The sequence below is a fragment of the Abramis brama genome (genome assembly GCF_963993115.1).
Source record: "Abramis brama genome assembly, chromosome: 9".
Lineage (NCBI taxonomy): Eukaryota > Metazoa > Chordata > Actinopteri > Cypriniformes > Leuciscidae > Abramis > Abramis brama.
This window is the reverse complement of record NC_139971.1, coordinates 12,453,868-12,476,663: the sequence shown is the minus strand read 5'-3', so window position 1 is coordinate 12,476,663 and position 22,796 is coordinate 12,453,868. Positions and strand designations below refer to the sequence as shown.

General features: G+C 40.0%; 1 protein-coding gene across 1 annotated transcript in view; it reads right to left on the bottom strand.

Annotated features, from left to right (window-relative positions):
• spon1a (spondin 1a) overlaps positions 1-22,796 on the bottom strand; it is a 338,352-nt gene that overhangs the window by 100,322 nt on the left and 215,234 nt on the right. The window contains exon 7 of the mRNA XM_084124751.1: positions 4,072-4,136. Coding sequence (XP_083980877.1) covers positions 4,072-4,136 — 65 coding nt within the window. The remainder of the gene's footprint in view (positions 1-4,071; positions 4,137-22,796) is intronic.

The following is a 22,796-nucleotide window of genomic DNA, read 5'->3' as shown; positions in this document are numbered from 1 at the left end:
GTTACAGTCTGGTCATGATCACGTTTAGTTTGTTGTTTGCTAAACTTCGTTGAGAACTTTATTCGTCTTTCTGTCTGTCTTTCTGTCTGTCTGTCACACAAGTCAACTGTTTACTTTCACTTAAGACATAACTATGTTTCACAAGGATACTTCCCAATACAGGCATTTTGACATAATTCAGTTCATGTTTTACTTACATATATGACTTAGTTTTAATTTGAATGATGCATGTGAGTGATCAGCAACCAAGAGCATACAACAGATGTGCATACACTCTCTCTCTCTCTCTTAACTGTCAGCTAACGTTAGTGATTTTTTCCCTGGTTTTACTTTCTTTGCTATTGACATATCTGATCGAACTATAAAACATTTCAGCAATGTCTGTAAAAAAGGGATGCACTCGACAAGCTCAAGTCACTGTGCACTTAACCCACTCTGCATGTTTCGCTTATCAACTCACAAATAGCAGCTATGCGTGCATATTTGATTTGTTTAATATTCTGTTTATTAGATACATTTACTTCATAGACATTCTTGATATCTCTATTGTGCTCTTTTTTTGCTCTGTTGTCAGTGTGTCTTTATCTGGACACAAACACTGAACACGCTGTGCAGTATCGGGCTGAAACAAATACTGGTATCAGTATTGGTGCATCCCTAATAGACATACATGAAAACACACTCTGTGCCATGAATTATACAGCCTAACTAATGCGACTATACTTAATGTGCACATATGCCTTTGAAATTACAAACAGTGATCTTAAAATAGCACAGCATGCCTGTCATACATCATTTTAACTGACAAACAGTCAGCACACATATGCTTTATGACAGCGCTGCAAAATTCAGCATAGATTTGTGTCATTATTACTTAACAAGAAAACAAAGTCTGTTTTAAAGCCATATCTTTATTCACCCCTTTAAGGAAAATGAAATCATCCAACTCCACCCTATAAAAGAAACACACAGACACACACAAACACAAAACAAATCATGCAGCTAATTAGAGACTTGCATTGACAACCTGTTATTTTACTGTCTGCTTGTCAGTGCACTGCTAATCAACTCAACTCAAGCTTTTCAAGGTTTTTGGAAAGTTCCAACAGCAGAGTAGGCATTAGCTGTTATTCTAAATATACAGCTACTGAACAGATCTGCAGAGAAGATGAGAAGACAAGAAGAGAAACAAAGAAAGAACATGTTTCCTATTTAGGGTTTTTGGACATAAACTGCCGTCAAATGACTGTACAGTGTGAGGAAAATACATTTATAGCTCTGTTCTCAAGCACTTCTTGCCTCATACTGAGTGTTTCATGGCACTCTAAGTCATTTCAAAAGCAATTTCCTGTCTGCGCTCAAGTCCTTATGCACCCAAATGTACTCTATCAGGTGAACACCAGCATTATAAATTTGAAATTCTTTGTGCTTGGGGGATTCTGGGAGCATTGACCAATTTAGATCACTTACAATGTTAAACAAGGAGAAAGTAGAGCACTTCAAGCACATAATGAGTGCCAATAAGTGCAAGTGAAGGCTTTTCTTTTCTTTTTCAAAGAGGCCGTTTACACGACATCGTTTTCAACTAAAAACATAAACTTTTTATGAGTTCAGCTGTCCATTTACATGACAACAGTGTTTTAGGGCCATGCAAACTTTTGAAAACATGTTTCAAAATGAAAGTTTTTGAAAATGATACTTTTATCATATCAAACTACAAAAAAAAGCCAATTTGTGAAAATGGTAACGTTATGCGCATGTGTATTATGTGTTCAGTATATAGGCGCGTATAGTGTTTCATTTACAAAGTGGTATCATCAACCACTTTAAAAAACACTTTTTTTTACCTTTATAATTGTCACTGTTTTTGGTTTACACTGTTTCCCTAAGTTGTGTTTGTTGTCATGGTTGCTGATTTGATTCATCATTCAGTTCAGGTGTGTGTGTGATTAATTATCATTGTTTGCCTGTGTACTTAAATTCCTTTGTTTCTGCGTATTGCTTCCATGCCTCGTCTGTTGTATGGTTGTGTTGGATTGCTGTTCTCTGGGTATAGATCCACCTGTGGATATATTAAAGACTGCCTGCTAACCTTCATGTTCGTGTGAAGGCACTACACTTCAAGTCTTTGCATGATCACATCATGTCTGTAAACAGAAAGACCGGTCTACTATAAGGTGTGTGCTGAGAATTTAAATTTCTCATCAAGATGGTTGCTTTTAATCTAGAAAGGTCTAAACAGCAATCATCGCTGACATCTTGGGAATCACCAGTTGTTAAAACCAAGAAACCTTGAACTGCGGAGAACTTGCTGTAAAAAAGGGAACGTGACAGAGCCTGCGACAAATCCAAGATCTAAAGGGATTGAAGACTAACACAGAGATGGCCTTTTTTCACCTGAACAGGTAAGAGACTTCAGTAGCTCAAAGGTAGCTAGCAAACTTGTAATGTGAAATCTGATCTGATTGAGCAATCGTTAGATCTAAACATCAGTAATGTGATTTATTTTAAAACATACAGTATATGCTCTGGGTTTGATGTCAAAATCAAATATCACTGGTTCCGTGACACATCATTACTGATGATGGAACTGCCTTGACACATCTTGATGAATCATATTTGAATGTAATAATGCAAATGAGATTTGAGAGCTAAAGCAGAGGGGAATATAACATGAAGCTATGGTTAGAAAGAGGTTTTTTTTTAATGATACCTTTATAGTTTTTTGTTGTGTTTGGAGATTGACAGAGTTCGTACACATTAACTTCAAAATGTGAACATTCGGTATTTCCTCTTATGTTGAATGGAAGAGATATAGGTTTGGAACAACATGGGGTTAATAAATGGCTTTTAATGTATACATTTATAATAAATTATACATAAAACAATTATTGTATTAATTGTATTTATTATTCGACTAACTAAATATTATAAACATATTAAATGTGTTTAAAGTTCACTCGTACTACCTACTCCATAATAAAAATAGAAGAAATCTCTCACCGTCTCACTTTTTTCTTCATCTGGTCTCTCTCACCTTTTCCAATAGCTGTGCAACAATGTGATCAGATGAGAGGTGGTAGTTATATGACCCAGTTCTAATTAATCAACACTCTTTTCTCATTTGAACAGATTCAAATTCCAAGATTGTGGACATACAGCATGGTAATTTCTTGTTCTTTTTTAAAGTTCTAAGTTTTAATGGAGTGCTCCCCAAGATTGTTGCCATTCAGGAAGCTCTCGTTTGGGGCAGGAAATTATTTCATTTGGAGCCATAGAGGAGGTGTCTCTGTCTCAAAGAAAGTCCAGCTTCTATAGCCGATACTTTCTATTCTGGTGCAGAAAAATGGTGGGGGCCTATGCCCATCTTGGATTGTGTTGACTGACACACACTCTTCAGAGGTGTAGTTCAGTTGACGAGCAGAACACAAGCAGAAAACACCCATGCCGGCATCAATTGTGAGTCTAATACTATCCGTAGAAACACAGTCTGCTGCCTCTGCAGTAGAAACTCACTTCCATGGATCCATCCACAAGCCCCTAACCTCTCAAAGGATCAAGAACAGATTCTCAACACTTATCTTTGCCTCTAGGCCTTAGAGCACACTCCACTCAGGCACTTGCGACTATAGTACCAATAAATTGCTGTAGGGAGTACTGTCTTGTTCCTTATTCAAGGAACCAAGGTTACAATGAGATGTTTCCCAATCACTTTCGGTCTGCCATTACTCAAACAATTAGGTAGTCCTGTCCACATCATAATACTGGTTAAAGCAGAAGAACTCAAACAAAAAGCAATGTGTTGAAAGTGCCAAAGAGCCAAAGTATTTACGCTATGCAAGACAACCCATAAGTGACATACTTGTATATGCATATTAAACTGGAATATTTTACCTTTAACACTTTAGTTTGTAAAGTGAAACTAAAAATGAAACATTCTACAGAGGAAAGATATAACACACACACACACACACACACACACACACACACACACACACACACACACACACACACACACACACACACACACACACACACACACACACACACACACAAAAGACAGTTACTCACACATTGAGGGGTTGCCAGGCTGGCCATTGGGCCTTCATCTTTATGACGGTTAAGACTTCGTCACCCTGTGTGATAAAACACAGACAAGTAAATCAATAAGTAAATATAAAACAGCTCTGATTTAACAGTGTTTAATAACTCCCTCAAGTCATGGTAAAATTACTGTCAAAACGAATAAGAATTACAGTACTTTTTGAAGTGTTTTTGTCTTTCTCTCATGTCATCCTTTTGTTTGTCTTGACAGAAAGTAATGTATTAAGCTTCCTATTCTTCCTGCTGATGGATTGATCGCATCAGAGTCTCATAAAAGCTGTATAAATATTTCATCAATGGCTCACGGCACGCAGGCCAGCAATGTGTGTATGTGTGTATGGCTCTCTCCCACTTAAACCATATCAGGAGTTCATGGGAAGGGCATCACTGGAGACTGTCAAGGAAAGGTTTTACTGCTGGGTTAAAAGGCATCATTCTTTATCATTCAAAAACATGACAATTTGTTTCACACTTTGAGCTTCACATGCTGTATTACTCCAGCTTTCTTACACACCAATTTGTATACATTCAAAAGCAGAACACAATTTTACGTTTGTATTTCCTCAAGGAACATCACTAGAATCTTAAAATGTAAAGTGTGAAAATGTAGGTTTCTAAAAGTGTATTTTTTTTTTATCAAACAAGGGTGTGTTTCCTATTAGCATTGTTAGCCAACTATAGTTGCATGTTCCATATTTAGCAACATAGTTCAATGATTCTATTTCCCAAAACCATTGTTCCATCTATAAACACCACCACAAACTTTTGTGGTTGGAACTTCAGCTCTCAACCCATGGTTAGAAGTATAGTTTCTTGAGATCATGCTCTTGGCAATAAAAAGCAAATTAACGTGCAGCATATTTTATCTTCATTCCATTTAAACATATATACATTTCAATTTATATATCTTAGTGTGTTAACAATCAGTGCCGTTTTTGAAGAGTGTATGTGTGCATAAATGCATAAGGGAACCCTGGAGTATAACATAAGAGGGAACCCGTGATGAATCAAACATCAAATAAAGCAAAATGACAAGGAACAAAAATAGTAAAGTACAGTAGTCCACGAATGAACCACATAAAGAAATAAAATGTATGCCAATTACACACTGCATGTTAATGTGATTTAAAAAAAGAATGGCTTTCTGTTGTTTGTGAAACTTCACTATAATAATAATAATAATAATTTATTAAAAATAAATTGTGATCTCAAATTGATTAATTAGCAGAAGTTATTTCCACCATCTGTGTGTGTCCATCTGTGTGTGACTTCATTGGCAGTTCTATATTGTTGAATCAGTGCAGTGCAAGTGATGGATGTGCAACCATGTTTCAACAGTTTTAGGAAACAATCGTCCTTAGCAAGTTACTTTTTCTAACAATGCATCATACTACAGTGGTTAAGCAGCAATTTCTGTCGTTGTACCCCAGTTAAGTTGAGAACAGTATAGTCAATCTTCTTGGTCACTGTTGGAATTACCAAATAATCTGAACCCTTGTGATCTCTTCATCAAAAGAAGTTGATCTATGATTTTTCCTTTAGTATATACTGTATGACATCTCACTGTAAGTCTAACTGACAACACTCTCACATATCTAACTAGAAGAGTGATCAAATTCAGTTTATATTGTGAAACTGACATGCCACACTATAGGGATGAAAGAGAGTTTGGTCATCTGTCATTTTTACTCACTTTTACATCGTTCCAAACCCTCATGATTTAATTTCTTCTTGGAACACAAAATACAATGTTTAGCAACATATGTAAATATGCAAGTTATTCTTTTCCATGCATTAAAGTTAGACAGTTACCATGGGCCGTTAGACACCATAAAAGTTAATTAAAGGTATAGCTGAGGATTTTCCCGAATTTTAGAAAAGAACCGCCCTCTCCACTTTTTGAAAAAATACACATGCGCAACACTCTACCTGCTCCCGAGAGGGAACGCCTATTAAACGTGTGCACGACACGAGAGAGCTAGTTCTCCTTGTGCACGCTCTGTTTACAAGTTGCAAGATCGCTAATCATAGCTTACATTAACATTTACTAGCAGTGATTTTAAATGGATTTCTCCAAATAGCATGCCAAACTTTACCTGTCAAGTAGAAACTTCGCGACTGAGGCATCAGTGGGAAGCCCAACCTGTGCTTTTAGCGCATGCCAGCGTGTGAAATATTCTCCCAAAAACACTCTGGTCTTGTTTCTTTCTTCAGAGGCCTTTCTCTTCTTGTCATACAATTCGTAGACACTTTTTCTCTTACGACCCTCAGACATTTTGAAAAAAACCCGGTGAGAACGGCGAGCTTCAATGAATGGCTGAAACCGTAGCTCACCCATAGACAGCTCACCACACATAATACACCTGAAAGTGCGCATGCGCAGAAAGGACGAGCACGTACGACGGCCTTACGTAAACATATCACCAGAATGATTGACAATTAGGAGGACCAATAGTCTTGATGATCCACCCGGAAAAAGAAAATCCTCCGCTATACCTTTAAGTGATTAAGTCCAAATAGCTTGTGTGATATGTTCCATATCTTCTGAGGCCAATCAATAGCTTTGAGTGAGGGACAGGCTGAAGCTATCATTCACTATCATTGTTAAGGAACAGAGACTCAAAACAGGAATAAAGTCAATAGTAGCTTCTTTATTAAACCCAGATGAACAATAAGTAATACAGGTGAGTATTTGCAGATGGTGATGGTGGTTTGAAGGTGAAATTAGAAAGATAAAGGTACAGACAGTCTCTGTATTGTAGATGGAGAGGAGATTGTGAATGGATGAATGGATGAACGGATGACTGAGCACACACCTCGATGAGAAACAGGTAAGAATCCAATGGAACACCACAAGGAACAGGAGACGCTGGAGACTAGTGATGGAATGGTTGATACCGGGGCTCTGATGCTCCGGCACAGTTTTTAAAGCACTATTGTATCACACACTGCACCGATGCTTGTATTGAAATGACAATACCACGTGATTGATGATGTTTGAAGCTGCGAACGTCATGCCATATCGGAAGGTCGGGATAGCTGAATGGACGTCACACCTCTATTGCATTTAATCATGTTTTATAACTGGGATCTCAGAGACCCAGAACAGAACATAGCCTAAGGGTTAAACGGCTCACACAACATATTATTTCAACTATTCATGTCAGTTATTAATTATGATCACATACTTGAATATTTTAAATTATTGATCAATAAGTGAATATGATGACCAGGCTACACATGACACGAGCTGTGGTCTCATTGGCACAAATTCATTTAGATGAGATGAGATTAGATCAGATTAGATAGAACTGTATCGATCCCAGATTAATTCCACTCTTGTATGTCTGGTCACACACTTTTTCAAACTGTAGATCCTCTGCTCTGTGATGATTTGTTAGATATGGTAGAGAAAACAAATCTGACCAACATTTGTCGCTAATGCGCATTGTATCAATAGCTTCGAGTAATGAACCGTTTTTCGGCACAATTTGGGGGGGGACACTTAAGGGGTTAAGAAAAAAAAAAAAAAACTATACTTGCGACCACAATCTTTTGTCTTTCTTGGCATTCAAATGAAAACCAAAACTGTCTCTACCGAAAGGCCCAATGCTCAGCTGCCTCTGTATGCTGCATGAGACCAAGCACCAAACTCTGAAAAGCCATCTGTCAGTGTGAAAGCATCACACGGTATGGACATATCCATGCAAATCACTTGCTCCAACACAGACACAATAAAAAAAGGACTTATTCCTCCATTTAATTTTGTAGACTTTGTAGCCTCAACACAGTATAAAGTGTCATTGATGGTTCTGAAAGGTCCTTGGCAGTTCCTAAAGTTCTTGGCAGCTATAATCACACCTGTCTGTTGCATAAAATCAACCAGATTAGCACAAAGCTTTGCCGCTTCTGTGTCACTTGTTATCAACGTGCCTTGATTTGCAAAATATGCCTTCGTTACTCAGAAAACGTCTCCTAAAACGTAACCCCCGTTCCTTGATGAAAAGAACAAGATATTGTGTCGTGACTGACACTAGGGGTTGCTCTTTGGAGCCCCAAACACCTCTGATGTGTTCAGAAAAGGCCCATGAGAATTGCAGAGTGTAATTTGCATGCCAGTCACTCCCCCGGACATACGGGTATAAAAAGAGGCTGGTATGCTGGACTCATTCAGGTTTGTGTTGAGGAGGACCATTTCAGCAGGCAGCTCAGAGTTGTGGCAGGAGGGACACAATATCTTGTTCCTTCCATCAGGGAACAGACATTACAACAGTAACCGAGATATTCCATATCTGTCAGTCCCTTTGACGTTGTCAAGACTGACATCAGGGGTCCCTATACAAAACACCACAACCACCTGAACTGTGTTAAGAGTTTTGGTGGTGCAGATGCAGGCAGGCTAAATGAAGTATGAATTAAGAAATTTTTGATCACTTTGTATTAAATTGTTCCTTTGTAAATTAAGAAATTATCACTTTTTATTAAAACGTTCCCCTATTAGTTAAAATGTGAGAATGTATTAATTCATTCTTTGAAAAACAAAGAAACAAATAAGTAGGCTAAAAGGTAGCCACAATTTAACTACAACAATGGAATTAAAATGCAGGGACAAAATAGCCTAATACAAACCACAACTGGGAACACTCCCCTTAGCACCCACCCTAGTTGTTATATCGAACGAGAAATGGCATCTACGGTTAAATTAGCCTGTCTGTCTCATCTTTATCACAAGGTTACCTAGTCAGCCAGATCCGGTCCGTATCCAGAATAGATGGTGGACCTGCACCCAGGACGACCACAACGCAGCCATTAAATGTCAGCAACAATTAAACAATTTGACACTTAATATTCAATGATACTGCATAACAAATTTTACTGCACTGACACTATTGGATAAAAACAAAAACTTGAACTAAATTAAGCTATAGGATGACACTACTGTCTTCTGTAGAGCTGCTTATAGCTGTAAAACAACATTTTCCATCATAAAAAAAAACAAAACAAAAAAAAACAAATATATATATATATATATATATATATATATATATATATATATATATATACAATAATATATTATATTATACAATAATATATATATATATATATATATATATATATAAGGGTCAACTTCGGGGAGATATTTCCAAGGAATGGTAGCAAATATCAAAAATTGATTCAGTCATTTCTGTGTGGCTCGGTCCAAAGATCATCTGAGCCGATTTTGGACAAAATTGGCCAACATTTGTTGGAGGAGTAGCGAAAAAACTTTTTAATTTGCTTCAATATATAGGACAGCCACAAATTAGATATCGTCGGAATCGGAAAACTCATTTTGAACTATGTATTCAAAAGTTATAAGAGTTTCTGCAAAAAAAAAAAAAAAAACATATCTCTGGAACACTAGGAGGCTGCAAACTTCTAAGTTACCTTCAGGACTTGCTGATGATGATATCTAATGAATTGTGTGCCGATATGTAAAATTGTTTAAAATAGCTCGATGGTGTTTTAAGCCACCAATGGCTCCTTAGAGGCAGCTAACCCTACCCTCAGCCTTAAACCTACCCATCCCCTCGCTGCCTGGAAGGCGCCGTTGGGGGCTTAAAACACCAAACACCTTTAAAATATATTGAAATTTATGACAAAATACAAAATGGTTGTCCGATCCTGGCAAAATTGGTATGCTCGGATTCGACACGACACAAGGAATCCATAGACACCATTATGATCATGATTTTCTGACAAACTGTTCAAAAGTTTGCAAAAATAGCCATTTTACAGATCTCATAACCTGTACTGCCCTACAAAGGCAAAAGACCTTAACACGCTAGAGTGTGGAACTGAGAAAAATGACTTTAAAGGAACACTCCACCGTTTTTTGAAATAGGGCTTATTCATATTCTTTCATACATTTAGATAGGTGGGTAAATGCATTTTTGTCTCAGTGCATGCATTGTTTTAGTTTGACAGGGTCGGCGCTAGCTTAGCACAATGAATGGAATCCTTTGTTGCCAGCTAGCATGTCCTGAGTAAAAGTGAAAAAAAAACAAAAAAAAAACACGTAATTACTTCTTGTGGTCTGCGTATTCACAACGAGTACAAATAGCGATGCAGATTAACACTAGGCGATTTCTTAGGCAGATATTGACTTGGGACTATATTATGGGGAAGCACAGGCGAAGCACGGCTACTTAGGCGAAGCACAGCTACTTGGGCGCAGACATATCACGCAACACATGAAATCCCACGACTTCTGTCAACATACCGGTGTGCAAGGAGTCAAAACACAGAAGAACAACACGCATGATCTGCACCGAGTGTCTTCGCTTTTGGATTGTTGTTTTTTGAGAAGTTACAGTTACAGCAAACATGGTAATTATCTGCGTAGCAAAAGGTTGTGAGAACAAGCAAAGGACATACACGAATGTAATGTTTCACAGAATTCCATCGAATGTGTAACTGAGATATGTTAATCTGTGTCTCTATTCGGTTGTAAGATAGATGCTGAGAAGCTGTATATAGACTAAGGTTCAAATAACGTTAGCCTCCTCTAGTATAACCTCATGTTGAATTCAACCTGTTTAGCATGAACAACCAAACTAAAATAAAAATCGCTGTTATCGTTACCTGTACAATTAAATGACTGAGGGCTAAGTTAGCTATATTTCTCTCACCGAGTTAGGCTCAGGAGTTTTAGTATAACTACTATGAGGAGAAGGCTACAAGCAGTTTACTATACATGTGTCATGTTTAAAATAATCACTTACTCTGTGGACAGCTGTCCATTTGGTCCATTCGGCGTGGGGCGTTTTTTCCAGTTCACTTTATCACACCGGAAAAAAAAATTGCGTACTGCCGGATGGATCAGCACCGTGAAATCCTCGGTAGCTGTGACACAACTGCGGGCACGCTCATCTTGATCTGACACGTTGACCCTGGTTATCGATGGCAGTAACTTGTCCCACTCGCCACAGCACAGACACTCTATTTCAGTCGGCATATTCCCCCACATTCACACCACCAGTTCGTGTTGGCTCTCATCCTCACGTCCTCGGGCTGTTGAGCGATCGCAACCTCCGCCTGTCGTTCTATTTCCACTCATTTTCTGTAAACTCTTGTATATAGGTATGGTTCTGGCTCACACAAAATCAGCCATGTTCATCGCCATTCATGTACTGTAGGGAAAATAGCCAGGCAGCTACTATTCACACCGATTTCATGTGTTGCGTGATATGTCTGCGCCCAAGTAGCTGTGCTTCGCCTAAGTAGCCGTGCTTCGCCTGTGCTTCCCCATAATATAGTCCCAAGTCAATATCTGCCTAAGAAATCACATAGTGTTAATCTACATCGCTATTTGTACTCGTTGTGAATACGCAGGCCACAAGAAGTAATTACGTGGGTTTTTTTGTGTTTTTTTTATCACTTTTACTCAGGACATGCTAGCTGGCAACAAAGGATTCCATTCATTGTGCTAAGCTAAGCTAGCGCCGACCCTGTCAAACTAAAACAATGCATGCACTGAGACAAAAATGCATTTACCCACCTATCTAAATGTATGAAAGAATGTGAATAAGCCCTATTTCAAAAAACGGTGGAGTGTTCCTTTAAAGATTTTTAGTTGTCCCGCCAAATTAATTATGTAGGACACTGGAAATCTGGCAAATAGATGTTTTAGTGATGAAAAGTATATACATAAAAAAATCTTGAGCTCAAACTTGACTTTTGACCATTATTTTAAAGTTACTGTACTCTGCCTTTGTATTGTCAGCAAAAAGTGAGAATTCATGCCAAGGCAAAAGGCAGTAACTTCCACATTATCAATATTTGGTTGCTGATCACCATTAACAAAATCATTATAGTAACACCTGTATAAAATCTAGTGATCATGGCATTTATTTTGTATGATTTACAATTATTTATAGCCATCTACTTATTGCTTTCCTGTGCTTTGGTTGCATTCTGATGGCATTATTAATACATCAAACATGACAAAATACCTCCATAGATATTGGAGCATATTAGTCCAGCGTTGGCTCGACCGTGTTTAGGGCGGTGCTGAAGGCGCCGGCGAAGTTTTGGCACTCTGCCAGCTAGATGCATGAGTGTTTCAACCAGGTCCGGTACCCGAACTGGGTGAGGAGGGGCTTTAGTTCTTTGTTGTATTCATCTGCTACGGCATGTGTAACATTTTTCTGTCAACTCTGCATAATCCTTCGCGATCGATATTGCACGTTTGTCAATGGAGCGGGTTCAGACCATACTAAATGTTCTGACCGCTTTTTTGCAGGACAAAGCTCTGAGGACATCAGAAGTTAGAGGGACTGATGGCAGCTGTAAAAGTACACAGGCTACACCGTAATTTTAATTTTAATTTTAATGGACAATCTGGTACGTAGCATTATTTGATAGAACACTGGCACAGTAACTTCATATTGATGTGCGGCTAAACAAAGGCAGAGTACCGTAACTCAATTTGAGCGTTCCAAAACAAAGCCAAAGAGCAGTAACTGGTGTTACGGTGTTCTGCCTTGGTTTCTCATGGGCTTTTGGAAGTTACTGTTAAGACAACTCATTATTTTCTCGAAAAAACAACGGAATTGATTCAAGATACTCATCCACATGATAAAGGAGGTCTTGAATGTGCCAAAAATATAAATAACTTATTTTCGACCAAAAACAAAGTTACGGTCTTTTGCCTTTGCACGGCAGCGTAGGTGGTGCTGTTACCAAATTTGGCATGGACACTCAGATCATGGTTCCAATGAAGCATACATGAAGCGTATGTCTTGATTGATCAAAGTTTGGCCAAGATACAGCCTCTGAACCAATTTTGGGTCGACTTTGTTAAGTTTGCAAAATTATAACTTTTGAACAAAAATGAATGAAAAAAAGATAATCTGAGGCAATTTTCTTAAGAATTGGACAAGATTTGAAGGAGGAGTTACAAAAAACACTGAATACTGTACTTTTCAAAATGGCCACTACTGTAATGGGTGGAGTCTTAATGTAAGATGTTCAATGTGATGCATGATGAGAGGAATCAGGTGTACTAAATTAAATGTTTCTAGACCAAAGGTTAAAAAGTTATAACAGTTTCAAATGTGAATGTTTTAACTGGTGGTGGCGCTACAGAGTTTTTCCTAAAGACCCCAAAGTTCGTCTACTATTCATTACCATCACTACAAGTTTGCACATTTCCATCATTTTCAACAACACGGAGGTAGGTATCTCAGGGAATATTATCATCCATTGCTTGGGTGAGTTCTAGTTGAGGTCAGAATGAATGCGTGTGGTGGAGGCTTTTGTAGAAGGTGCTGATGAGTGTTATGTTTGGTGACAGGTGGCTGTGATTAGTACTCCTTGTGAGGAAGTGAAGGTGAAGCCTGGCGAATACCTGACAGTGAGGAAATAATGACAGAATTTAAATTTTTGGGTGATCTATTGTTTTAATGAGTCACTGAATCATACTGCATTAGTAGCCCTGCAGAGTACATACTGTAACATGTCTTCACCCATGTCTCTGTTCTCAAGTGTGAATGAATATACTATATATAATTTTAATTGTATGAGGGGGTGAACATGTATCTCTTAGGAAACAGCTTTAACAATCAGCTCATTTTAATCCTTAATGAAACCTTTGATGAGGAGCTCAAACTAAACCATGGCTCTAATTGGAAGCTCCTTGCGGGAGGTTTTAGAATAACTACATATATGCATTTACTCACTCAAAAGCACCATAAATTAAGACTTAAAATTCTAGAACATGTTGCTGAGTTTTTAGAATTCATTAGGATAATTAAATTTTGCTTCGGTACCCCATGGCATCAATCCCATTACATTGCTGAGCACAAAACTCAAAGCCATCTTCCTTGCATGGGTTATTTGTTGTAAGAGGGGTAAAGGGTGAACCTTTCCTGGCGTCAACTGTGTGATCATCCAGGTTTATTGACCAGCATTACTGAAAACATATTAAATCATTTACAAACCACAAGACAAGAGCATAAATTTCCCCCCATCCCTTGGCAGGAGGCACTTGGAAAAGTGCCATATCAGGCCCTTGCAATATGGTATTGAAAAATCAATAATAAAGTGGCATGAAGACAATCAATGTTACAGAGAAGATTTTAAAAAAAGGACAATAAGAAAGGGCAGGACATTGGGTGATAACTTGTAAATCTCCTGTCTGAGAGGTCAAAATAACCATGTCTCATGCTGAGCTTTAATATTTTTTAAATGTTAACAAGTCGGCAAAACAAGGCATGTTATACGCTTTTAAGGAATGTGTTATTACAACAAGATTGTCAAGAAATCTAATTTACATGAGAAAGGGGGGCTACATTTACAGATAAATGATAATTAATCACAACAAGCCACACATAGTTATAAATTGCTTATAATATATTAATTTATTCAGATTTAAATAATTTACACATATGAAACCAGTGTGATTAGAATGTTCAGTGATCAGCTGATACATTTAAATGTGCTTTTGCGCTTTGGCTGAGGCTGAGCCAGAGACGGATGTGCTCAGCGCTCGTCATATATGACAACTATTCATTGTTTAACCACATAATGTTTATTTTAGGTTTCAGACATTTAAATACACAAAAGTACTAGCAAAACAATACATTTATAGTTTGTAAAATGCCACTGATGTATATGGAAGCGGCAATAACACTCATGAGGTGTTTTATTCATATCAGATACACGTTGTATAGGTATTTATAATGTTTACTCTATTCTTCTCCCACCGGCGACTTCCTTTCATGTATTTCAGGAGAAGTGGATGAATTGACGTGTTGTAAACCCGACAGATCCGATTGTCAGAAACGCGGCGCAAACAAACATGGCGGCGCCCATCGCCATATTTTGAATAAAAAAGGCAAAAAACTAAACTAAAAAACTAAAGCGATACATCTGTCATACAGCGCTATTGTGGCTGTGGTGTGTCACGTGACAAGCATGATATGTCGCCATGGAAATAATAAGGTGATACGTTCTAAAATAACGGTCGCCTTAAAAAAAACTCACGCTGGGGTGTCAGCCACAATATTTTAAACTTATGTGTGAAAGGGTTACTATGGTTGACAATTATAGCAAACATTAGATCTTGAGGCTTTAGCATGTCATTAACTATGCAGCAAAGCAGGGGAGTCTCAAGGTTATTCCGGTATATTTTTCTGTTGATATGAAAAGTCCACATATACTAAATGAAGCAAGGGTGTAGAGTTACATTCAAGCTATTTTAAAGGTCCCGTTCTTCGTGATCCCATGTTTCAAACTTTAGTTAGTGTGTAATGTTGCTGTTAGAGCTTAAATAATATCTGTAAAATTATAAAGCTCAAAGTTCAATGCCAAGTGAGATATTTTATTTAACAGAAGTCGCCTACATCGAACGGCCCGTTTGGACTACATCCCTCTACTTCCTTCTTTAATGACGTCAGTAGAACAGTTTTTTGACTAACCTCCGCCCACAGGAATGCTCCCTCAACCGAAATTTGTTTACGTACTTGCGCACTTCTTATAACTTACTGTGTTTACTCAGCTCTTACAGTGATTTTCTGAAGTAAAACTGACGCTTCATCTTTTGTGTGATGTACAATAAACTTTATTAAACTCATCAGTATATGTTTGATCATCATTCAGACAGCAGACTTGTAGGCTATTAATATATAATCGATACATACAAGCAGATGACAAATACGTTATAATAACCGTAATTAAACTACTAAACTATACCTGTTTCATCTCTATACAGCACTCTGACTCTGTAGGCATTATTGTCCGACTCGAAATGAACACCTTTACTGAGAGTTTCTGATATTATCATCATTCCGTGAGGTGATATTGTCCTGAGAGACAGAGCGCGAGCTCGTGAAGCTCCGCCCCCTGGGTCGTCCAGCAGCAGCTTATTTGCATTTAAAGGGCACACACTAAAACAGCGCGTTTTTCTGTGACCCAAAAAATGACAATTTAAACATGCTGTAAAAAATGATCTGTTGGGTATTTTGAGCTGAAACTTCACATACACACTCTGGGGACATCAGAGACTTATTTTACATCTTGTGAAAAGGGGCATAATACGGGACCTTTAAGGTATGAAGAAATTATCTTCACAGGAAAAAAAATACTTTTAAATATGTAATTTTGGGTTAATATAAGTTTTAAGGGATACAATAATTGACTACAGGGGGACTTTAAAAATCATGTTGCTAGGTGTGGTTAGGATGTTACGGTGTTACTGAATGACTGCATGCTTTCGGCAAAAAAAATCTTCAGAGAGTTCAGTCAGATAAAAAAAATTTAATGGGATTTTTTTTTTTTTTTTTTTACAATAGATGAACTACAGTAGATGAACATCAGCAATGTTCACATGCAACCCAAAAATTCATTTATAATCGGACTGATGGCTCACTTGAACTGAAGACACTTCAATCAATCTAGCTTGAGCAGATTGAAATTTTAATCCTATTGAAATGGGTTGTAATCTGTTAAACAATCATTTGTTGAACAGAAAATTGTTGTGGTAAAAGATCCTCAACTTGCATAGCTGGGTGATTTAAATCTACTAAACAAAGTTGAGTTTGTGTTTTGTTTGAATTGTATTCTGAGTTGGTTTTACACTGTTTCCTGTTCTGTTACTTTTGTTAGTATTTGTTGCCATGGTTATTCATTGTTTTATTAATGCACTGCACCTGTTTCTCATTGCTTTTATAGTTTTGTGTTAGTGATAATTTAGCCTGTTTTCTCTTAGTCTTTGTTTCACCTTCGTCACATTTAGCTGGTTGTTCTGTTCATGCTTTTTGATATGCGAGAATCCTGAGTATCTTTGTTATTTTTGAGTTTGTGAATAAATAGAGACTTAGAGAGAATGTGGATCCCCCTTCACTATCCGCGAGAGAGGATGACTTTGCCCACCCGCAGTCAAGCCCATAATGCCGTCCATCCCATCCTGCCATTCAGTGACCCATTCATTTACATTTACATTTAGTCATTTAGCAGACGCTTTTATCCAAAGCGACTTACAAATTAGGACTAAATTAAGCGAGTCATTATGAGGAGGCAAAAACAACGCAAGAAGTGCTCAAAATACAAAGTTCAGGCATTATTCAGAGTAGCATAAGCCTGATAAGTGAGGTTTTAAAGGGAAGGGGAAGGTTTTTTTTTTTTTATGAGGTTAAGTGCTCACGGAAGAGATGGGTTTTCAGCTGTCTTTTGAATGTTGTCAGGGATTCTGCATTCCGGATGAGGGTGGGGAGCGCATTCCACCAGCATGGAACTGTGAATGAGAATGTTCTGGAAAGTGATTTTGTGGCTCTCTGTGATGAAACCACGAGACGTCGCTCTTTGACCGATCGTAGGCTTCTGGTAGGGATGTAGACACGTAGGAGTGAGTGAAAGTAGGAGGGAGCTGAGTCTGTGATAGATCTGTAAGCAAGCATCAATGCCTTGAACTTGATGCGAGCAGCGAGAGGTAGCCAGTGCAGAGAGATGAACAGAGGAGTGACGTGGGCCCTCTTGGGCTCGTTGAAGACAAGACGAGCTGCAGCGTTCTGGATAATTTGCAGAGGTTTAGTTGCACAAGTCCAGCCAGAAGAGCATTGCAGTAGTCAAGCCTAAAAATGACCAGGGCCTGGACGAGAAGTTGTGTTGCAACATTACACATTCAGATTGACACACCTATTGTACACCCAAACGCTAATGAAAATCTCACAGGCACATACTGTACATCTCTAGCAGTATAAAGGCTGATTATTAACAACATGGTGACAAACAACTTGGAGCAAGTTTCACTATTATTTATGGAACCGAGCTTCAGACTTGTAGTGTGGGGTTAGCTGTCATGAAAGGGGAGTTCAGAGTCACTTGTGTAGATGTTTTTGTAGAACATTTACAGTTACCTAGACTACCCTGTTATAAGTAGCAAATATTCTAAATCATACTGACTTTGGTTTTACTTTCAAATTCAATTGTTTATAACCATTGAAAACTAGACATGGAACCGCATACTCTAATGATTGTAAAATAGGATTACCAAATCTAATTCACAATCTATCTAAACCACTAGCCTATAAAACACGGTAATTTTTGAAGAGTCCATCAAAGGTTATAGGTGTGACGATGCAGGGTTGAATCAATGGAGGAAGCAGGATCCAAAAGCAACAGATTTATTAATTAAACTAGGAACAAGACAGACTCAGATAAAGGAACAAAACTAGGGAACAGAACAACCAGACTAAAACAACATCACAAATAACAAGAACCCACAAACACTGAACCAAGACACAGGGTATAAATACAGTGACTAACCAGCTAAACAAGATAACAAGGGGGGCGTGACTAAGAGAAAACACATGGGGATACTAATAAACTAGAAAAACTACAAAGGACTACAAAACATGACACAGAACAGGAAATAACTAAAGTCCACACAAGACGAGGGAAACACAAGACAGGAATCATTACATAGCCCCCCACTTAAGGAGTGGATTCCAGACACTCCTCAAAAAACAATAGTCCAGGAGGGTGGTGGATCGGAGGCGGAACTGGGGGCGGGATGGAGGGCCAGGCCCATGGAACGGAAGAGGGCCTGGAGACTGCGACAGGACGAGAGACCAGGGTGGAGCAGGCTGTGCAGGCGACCAAGGCGGAGCAGGCTGTGCAGGCAACCAGGGCGGAGCAGGCTGTGCAGGCGACCCGGGCGGAGACGACCCTTCGGGCGGCCAGGGCGGAGACGACTCTTCGGGCGGCCACGGCGGAGACGACCCTTCTGGCGGCCACGGCGGAGACGACCCTTCTGGCGGCCACGGCGGAGACGACCCTTCTGGCGGCCACGGCGGAGACGACCCTTCTGGCGGCCACGGCGGAGACGACCCTTCTGGCGGCCACGGCGGAGACGACCCTTCAGGCGGCCACGGCGAAGACAACCCTTCAGGCGGCCAGGGCGGAACAGGAGACCACCCCTCTGGCGGTCCTGGCGGATCGGGCTGGTCCGGAGGTGTATTGCCCCCCCCCCAAAATTTTCTTAGGGAGGCTCCCCGGTAAAGAGTCCTGGACCAGCGATGAAGAGGGCTTTGAGCTGGGCAGGACCAGCGGCGAAGAGGGCTCTGAGCTGGGCAGGACCAGCGGCGAAGAGGGCTCTGAACTGGGCAGGACCAGCGGCGAAGAGGGCTCTGAGCTGGGCAGGACCAGCGGCGAAGAGGGCTCTGAGCTGGGCAGGACCAGCGGCGAAGAGGGCTCTGAACTGGGCAGGACCAGCGGCGAAGAGGGCTCTGAGCTGGGCAGGACCAGCGGCGAAGAGGGCTCTGAGCTGGGCAGGACCAGCGGCGAAGAGGGCTCTGAGCTGGGCAGGACCAGCGGCGAAGAGGGCTCTGAACTGGGCAGGACCAGCGGCGAAGAGGGCTCTGAGCTGGGCAGGACCAGCGGCGAAGAGGACTCTGAGCTGGGCAGGACCAGCGGCGAAGAGGGCTCTGAGCTGGGCAGGACCAGCGGCGAATAGGGCTCTGAGCTGGGCAGGACCAGCGGCGAAGGAGACTCTGAACTGGCGTGAAGTGCAGGCTCGGCTGGACTGGCGTGAAGCTCTGGATCATCGGAAGTGACGTGAACAGTCTCTGGATCAGCAAAAGTGACGTGTTTAGTCTCTGGATCAGCAAAAGTGACGTGAACAGTCTCTGGATCAGCAGAAGCAACGTGAACAGTCTCTGGATCAGCAGAAGCGACGTGAACAGTCTCTGGATCAGCAGAAGCGACGTGAACAGTCTCTGGATCAGCAGAAGCGACGTGAACAATCTCTGGATCAGCAGAAGCGACGTGAACAGTCTCTGGATCAGCAGAAGCGACGTGAACAGTCTCTGGATCAGCAGAAGCGACGTGAACAGTCTCTGGATCAGCAGAAGCGACGTGAACAATCTCTGGATCAGCAGAAGCGACGTGAACAGTCTCTGGATCAGCAGAAGCGACGTGAACAGTCTCTGGATCAGCAGAAGCGACGTGAACAGTCTCTGAATCAGCAGAAGCGACGTGAACAGTCTCTGGAATGAGAGCTAATGTGGGAGTACCATGTTTCTCTTCCGTGATCCCCACAGCATATCCCGAATCACTCAGCTGCAGGGCCAAGTTAATATAAAGTTCTAAAGTGCCGTGGGGAGAGTGCAGTGGCATGGTTGACCCAAGTGGCTCTGATAGTCCCCCTCTAAAAAAGATCATGAGGCACATAGGGTCAATAGGGGTAACATTTGCCAGATTGATAAACTCCTGTACGTATTCCTCAATGATCCGGTCTCCCTGACGGAGACACATAATCCGTCCTACAGGATTCCTGGAGATCATTGTTGCTGGATCCTCGTTGTTTGGTGGGTTCTTCTGTGACGATGCAGGGTTGAATCAATGGAGGAAGCAGGATCCAAAAGCAACAGATTTATTAATTAAACTAGGAACAAGACAGACTCAGATAAAGGAACAAAACTAGGGAACAGAACAACCAGACTAAAACAACATCACAAATAACAAGAACCCACAAACACTGAACCAAGACACAGGGTATAAATACAGTGACTAACCAGCTAAACAAGATAACAAGGGGGGCGTGACTAAGAGAAAACACATGGGGATACTAATAAACTAGAAAAACTACAAAGGACTACAAAACATGACACAGAACAGGAAATAACTAAAGTCCACACAAGACGAGGGAAACACAAGACAGGAATCATTACAATAGGATGTTCCGGTATGATTTGCAATATCGGGTAAAAGAAACATATCATCCTGTTTATGTACATGAGAGCTAGAAGCCCAGAGTTCTTGAAATATATCACAGATTTAATATGGATGTCATGACAGAACTGTCACAGCACCTCTGGTTTCCTGCATGCTGATCTCCGAAAACATGACACTGAGATGCTAATTCAGTTCATGTTAACAAAATGTGGCCATTGTTATTTTAGATGTGGGGTACATCTGACAGCCTCTGGTACCTATTTGTGAGTGGGGTTTGTTTTTTCCTGTTTCCATTTGCATTGTGTACCATGAGAGATTAACAATGTTTTATTAACAAAGTTTCGGGAGAAGCACGTTCAGATAATTAATCTAATTGTCATGGGAGGAGCTTATCCAGTCAACTCAATTAACATCAGGAGGTATATGTGGCAGGAGGGGCGATCTGCTTGTATTATTGCTATTTGTCATTTTGGCCTATTTGCTTTGAACATAATTCATTAGAGTAAAACCCTAGTGCCCTCGTCCCCCCGCCACATATATATACAGCAGTTTTTACTGCTACATGTATGACAGCTTTCCAGCATTCCTCCACCACCCCATCTCCTCACTAGTCCTATGGGATGGGGGGAGTACTCTGGGTTTGGGCCAAATTCCGAGCTCAGAGCCCTCGGACAGCACGCCAAATACGCATATCCTTTACTCTATCTAATTATATGTAAGTGTGAACTCGAAAAGACTGATGTGTGAATGTATATGTTCCATTCATATCCATTTTGAAATGACAATAATAATAAAGTCATTTTGTGGATAGTTTCATGTAGGGCTGGAATGACGGGTCAACGTAATTGAGTAGGTAAATTAGTCAATTTGCGTGAAATACGTTGATTTGTCACATTGTTTATGTTCCCCAATGATGGCGGCTCGCGCGGTTGTTATTACAAAGTATCTGGATCAATCTTAAGTATGTGAATTTTTTTAAACAGAGACCACATAAAATGGTGCTCTGCACGCTCTGTAACACTGAAACGGCACAGGCCTACCACAGCAGTACAACTTACAGTCGTGCTCAGAATTAATCATACCCCTGGTAAATATGATCAAAAATGGCTGTAAAAAATAAATCTGCATTGTTTATCCTTTTGATCTTTCATTAAAAAAATTGGCAAAATCCTAACCTTTCATTTAAGTAAAAGAATTGAAAGTGGGGGGGAAATCACATTATGAAATAAATGGTTTTCTCCAAAACACGTTGGCCACAATTATTGATACCCTTTTATTAAATACCTTTTTGCAATATCCTTTTGCCAAGATAACTGCTCTGAGTCTTCTTCTATAATGCCTGATGAGTTTGGAGAACACCTGACAAGAGATCAGAGACCATTCCTCCATACAGAATCTCTCCAGATCCTTCAGATTCCCAGATCCATGCTGGTGCTTCTTCTCTTCAGTTCACTCCACTCATTAGGTCAGGGAACTGGGATGGTCATGGCAGAAGCTTCATTTTGTGCTCTCTAACACATTTTTGTGTTGATTTTGATGTTTGTTTTGGATCGTTGTCCTGATGGAAGATCCAACCACGGCCCATTATAAGATTTCTAGCAGAAGGCGTCAGGTTTTGATTTTTTATCTGTTGATATTTGATAGAATCCACGATGCCATGTATCTGAATAAGAAGTCTAGGATCTCCAGCAGAAAAATATGCCCACAACATTAAATATCCAATGGTATATTAAATTGTACACATGGGGTACTTTTTATCCTTGTGTGCACCAAACCCATCTAGCGTGTTTGCTGCCAAAAAGCTCTTTTTTTTGTTTCATCTGACCACAGAACCCTGTGCCGTTTGAAGTTCCAATCGTGTCTGACAACTGAATATGCTGGAGTTTGTTTTTGGATGAGCGAGGAGCATTTTTCTTGAAAACCTCCCAAACAACATGTGGGGATGTAGGGGTTGTTTGATTTTTTTTTAATAGGCT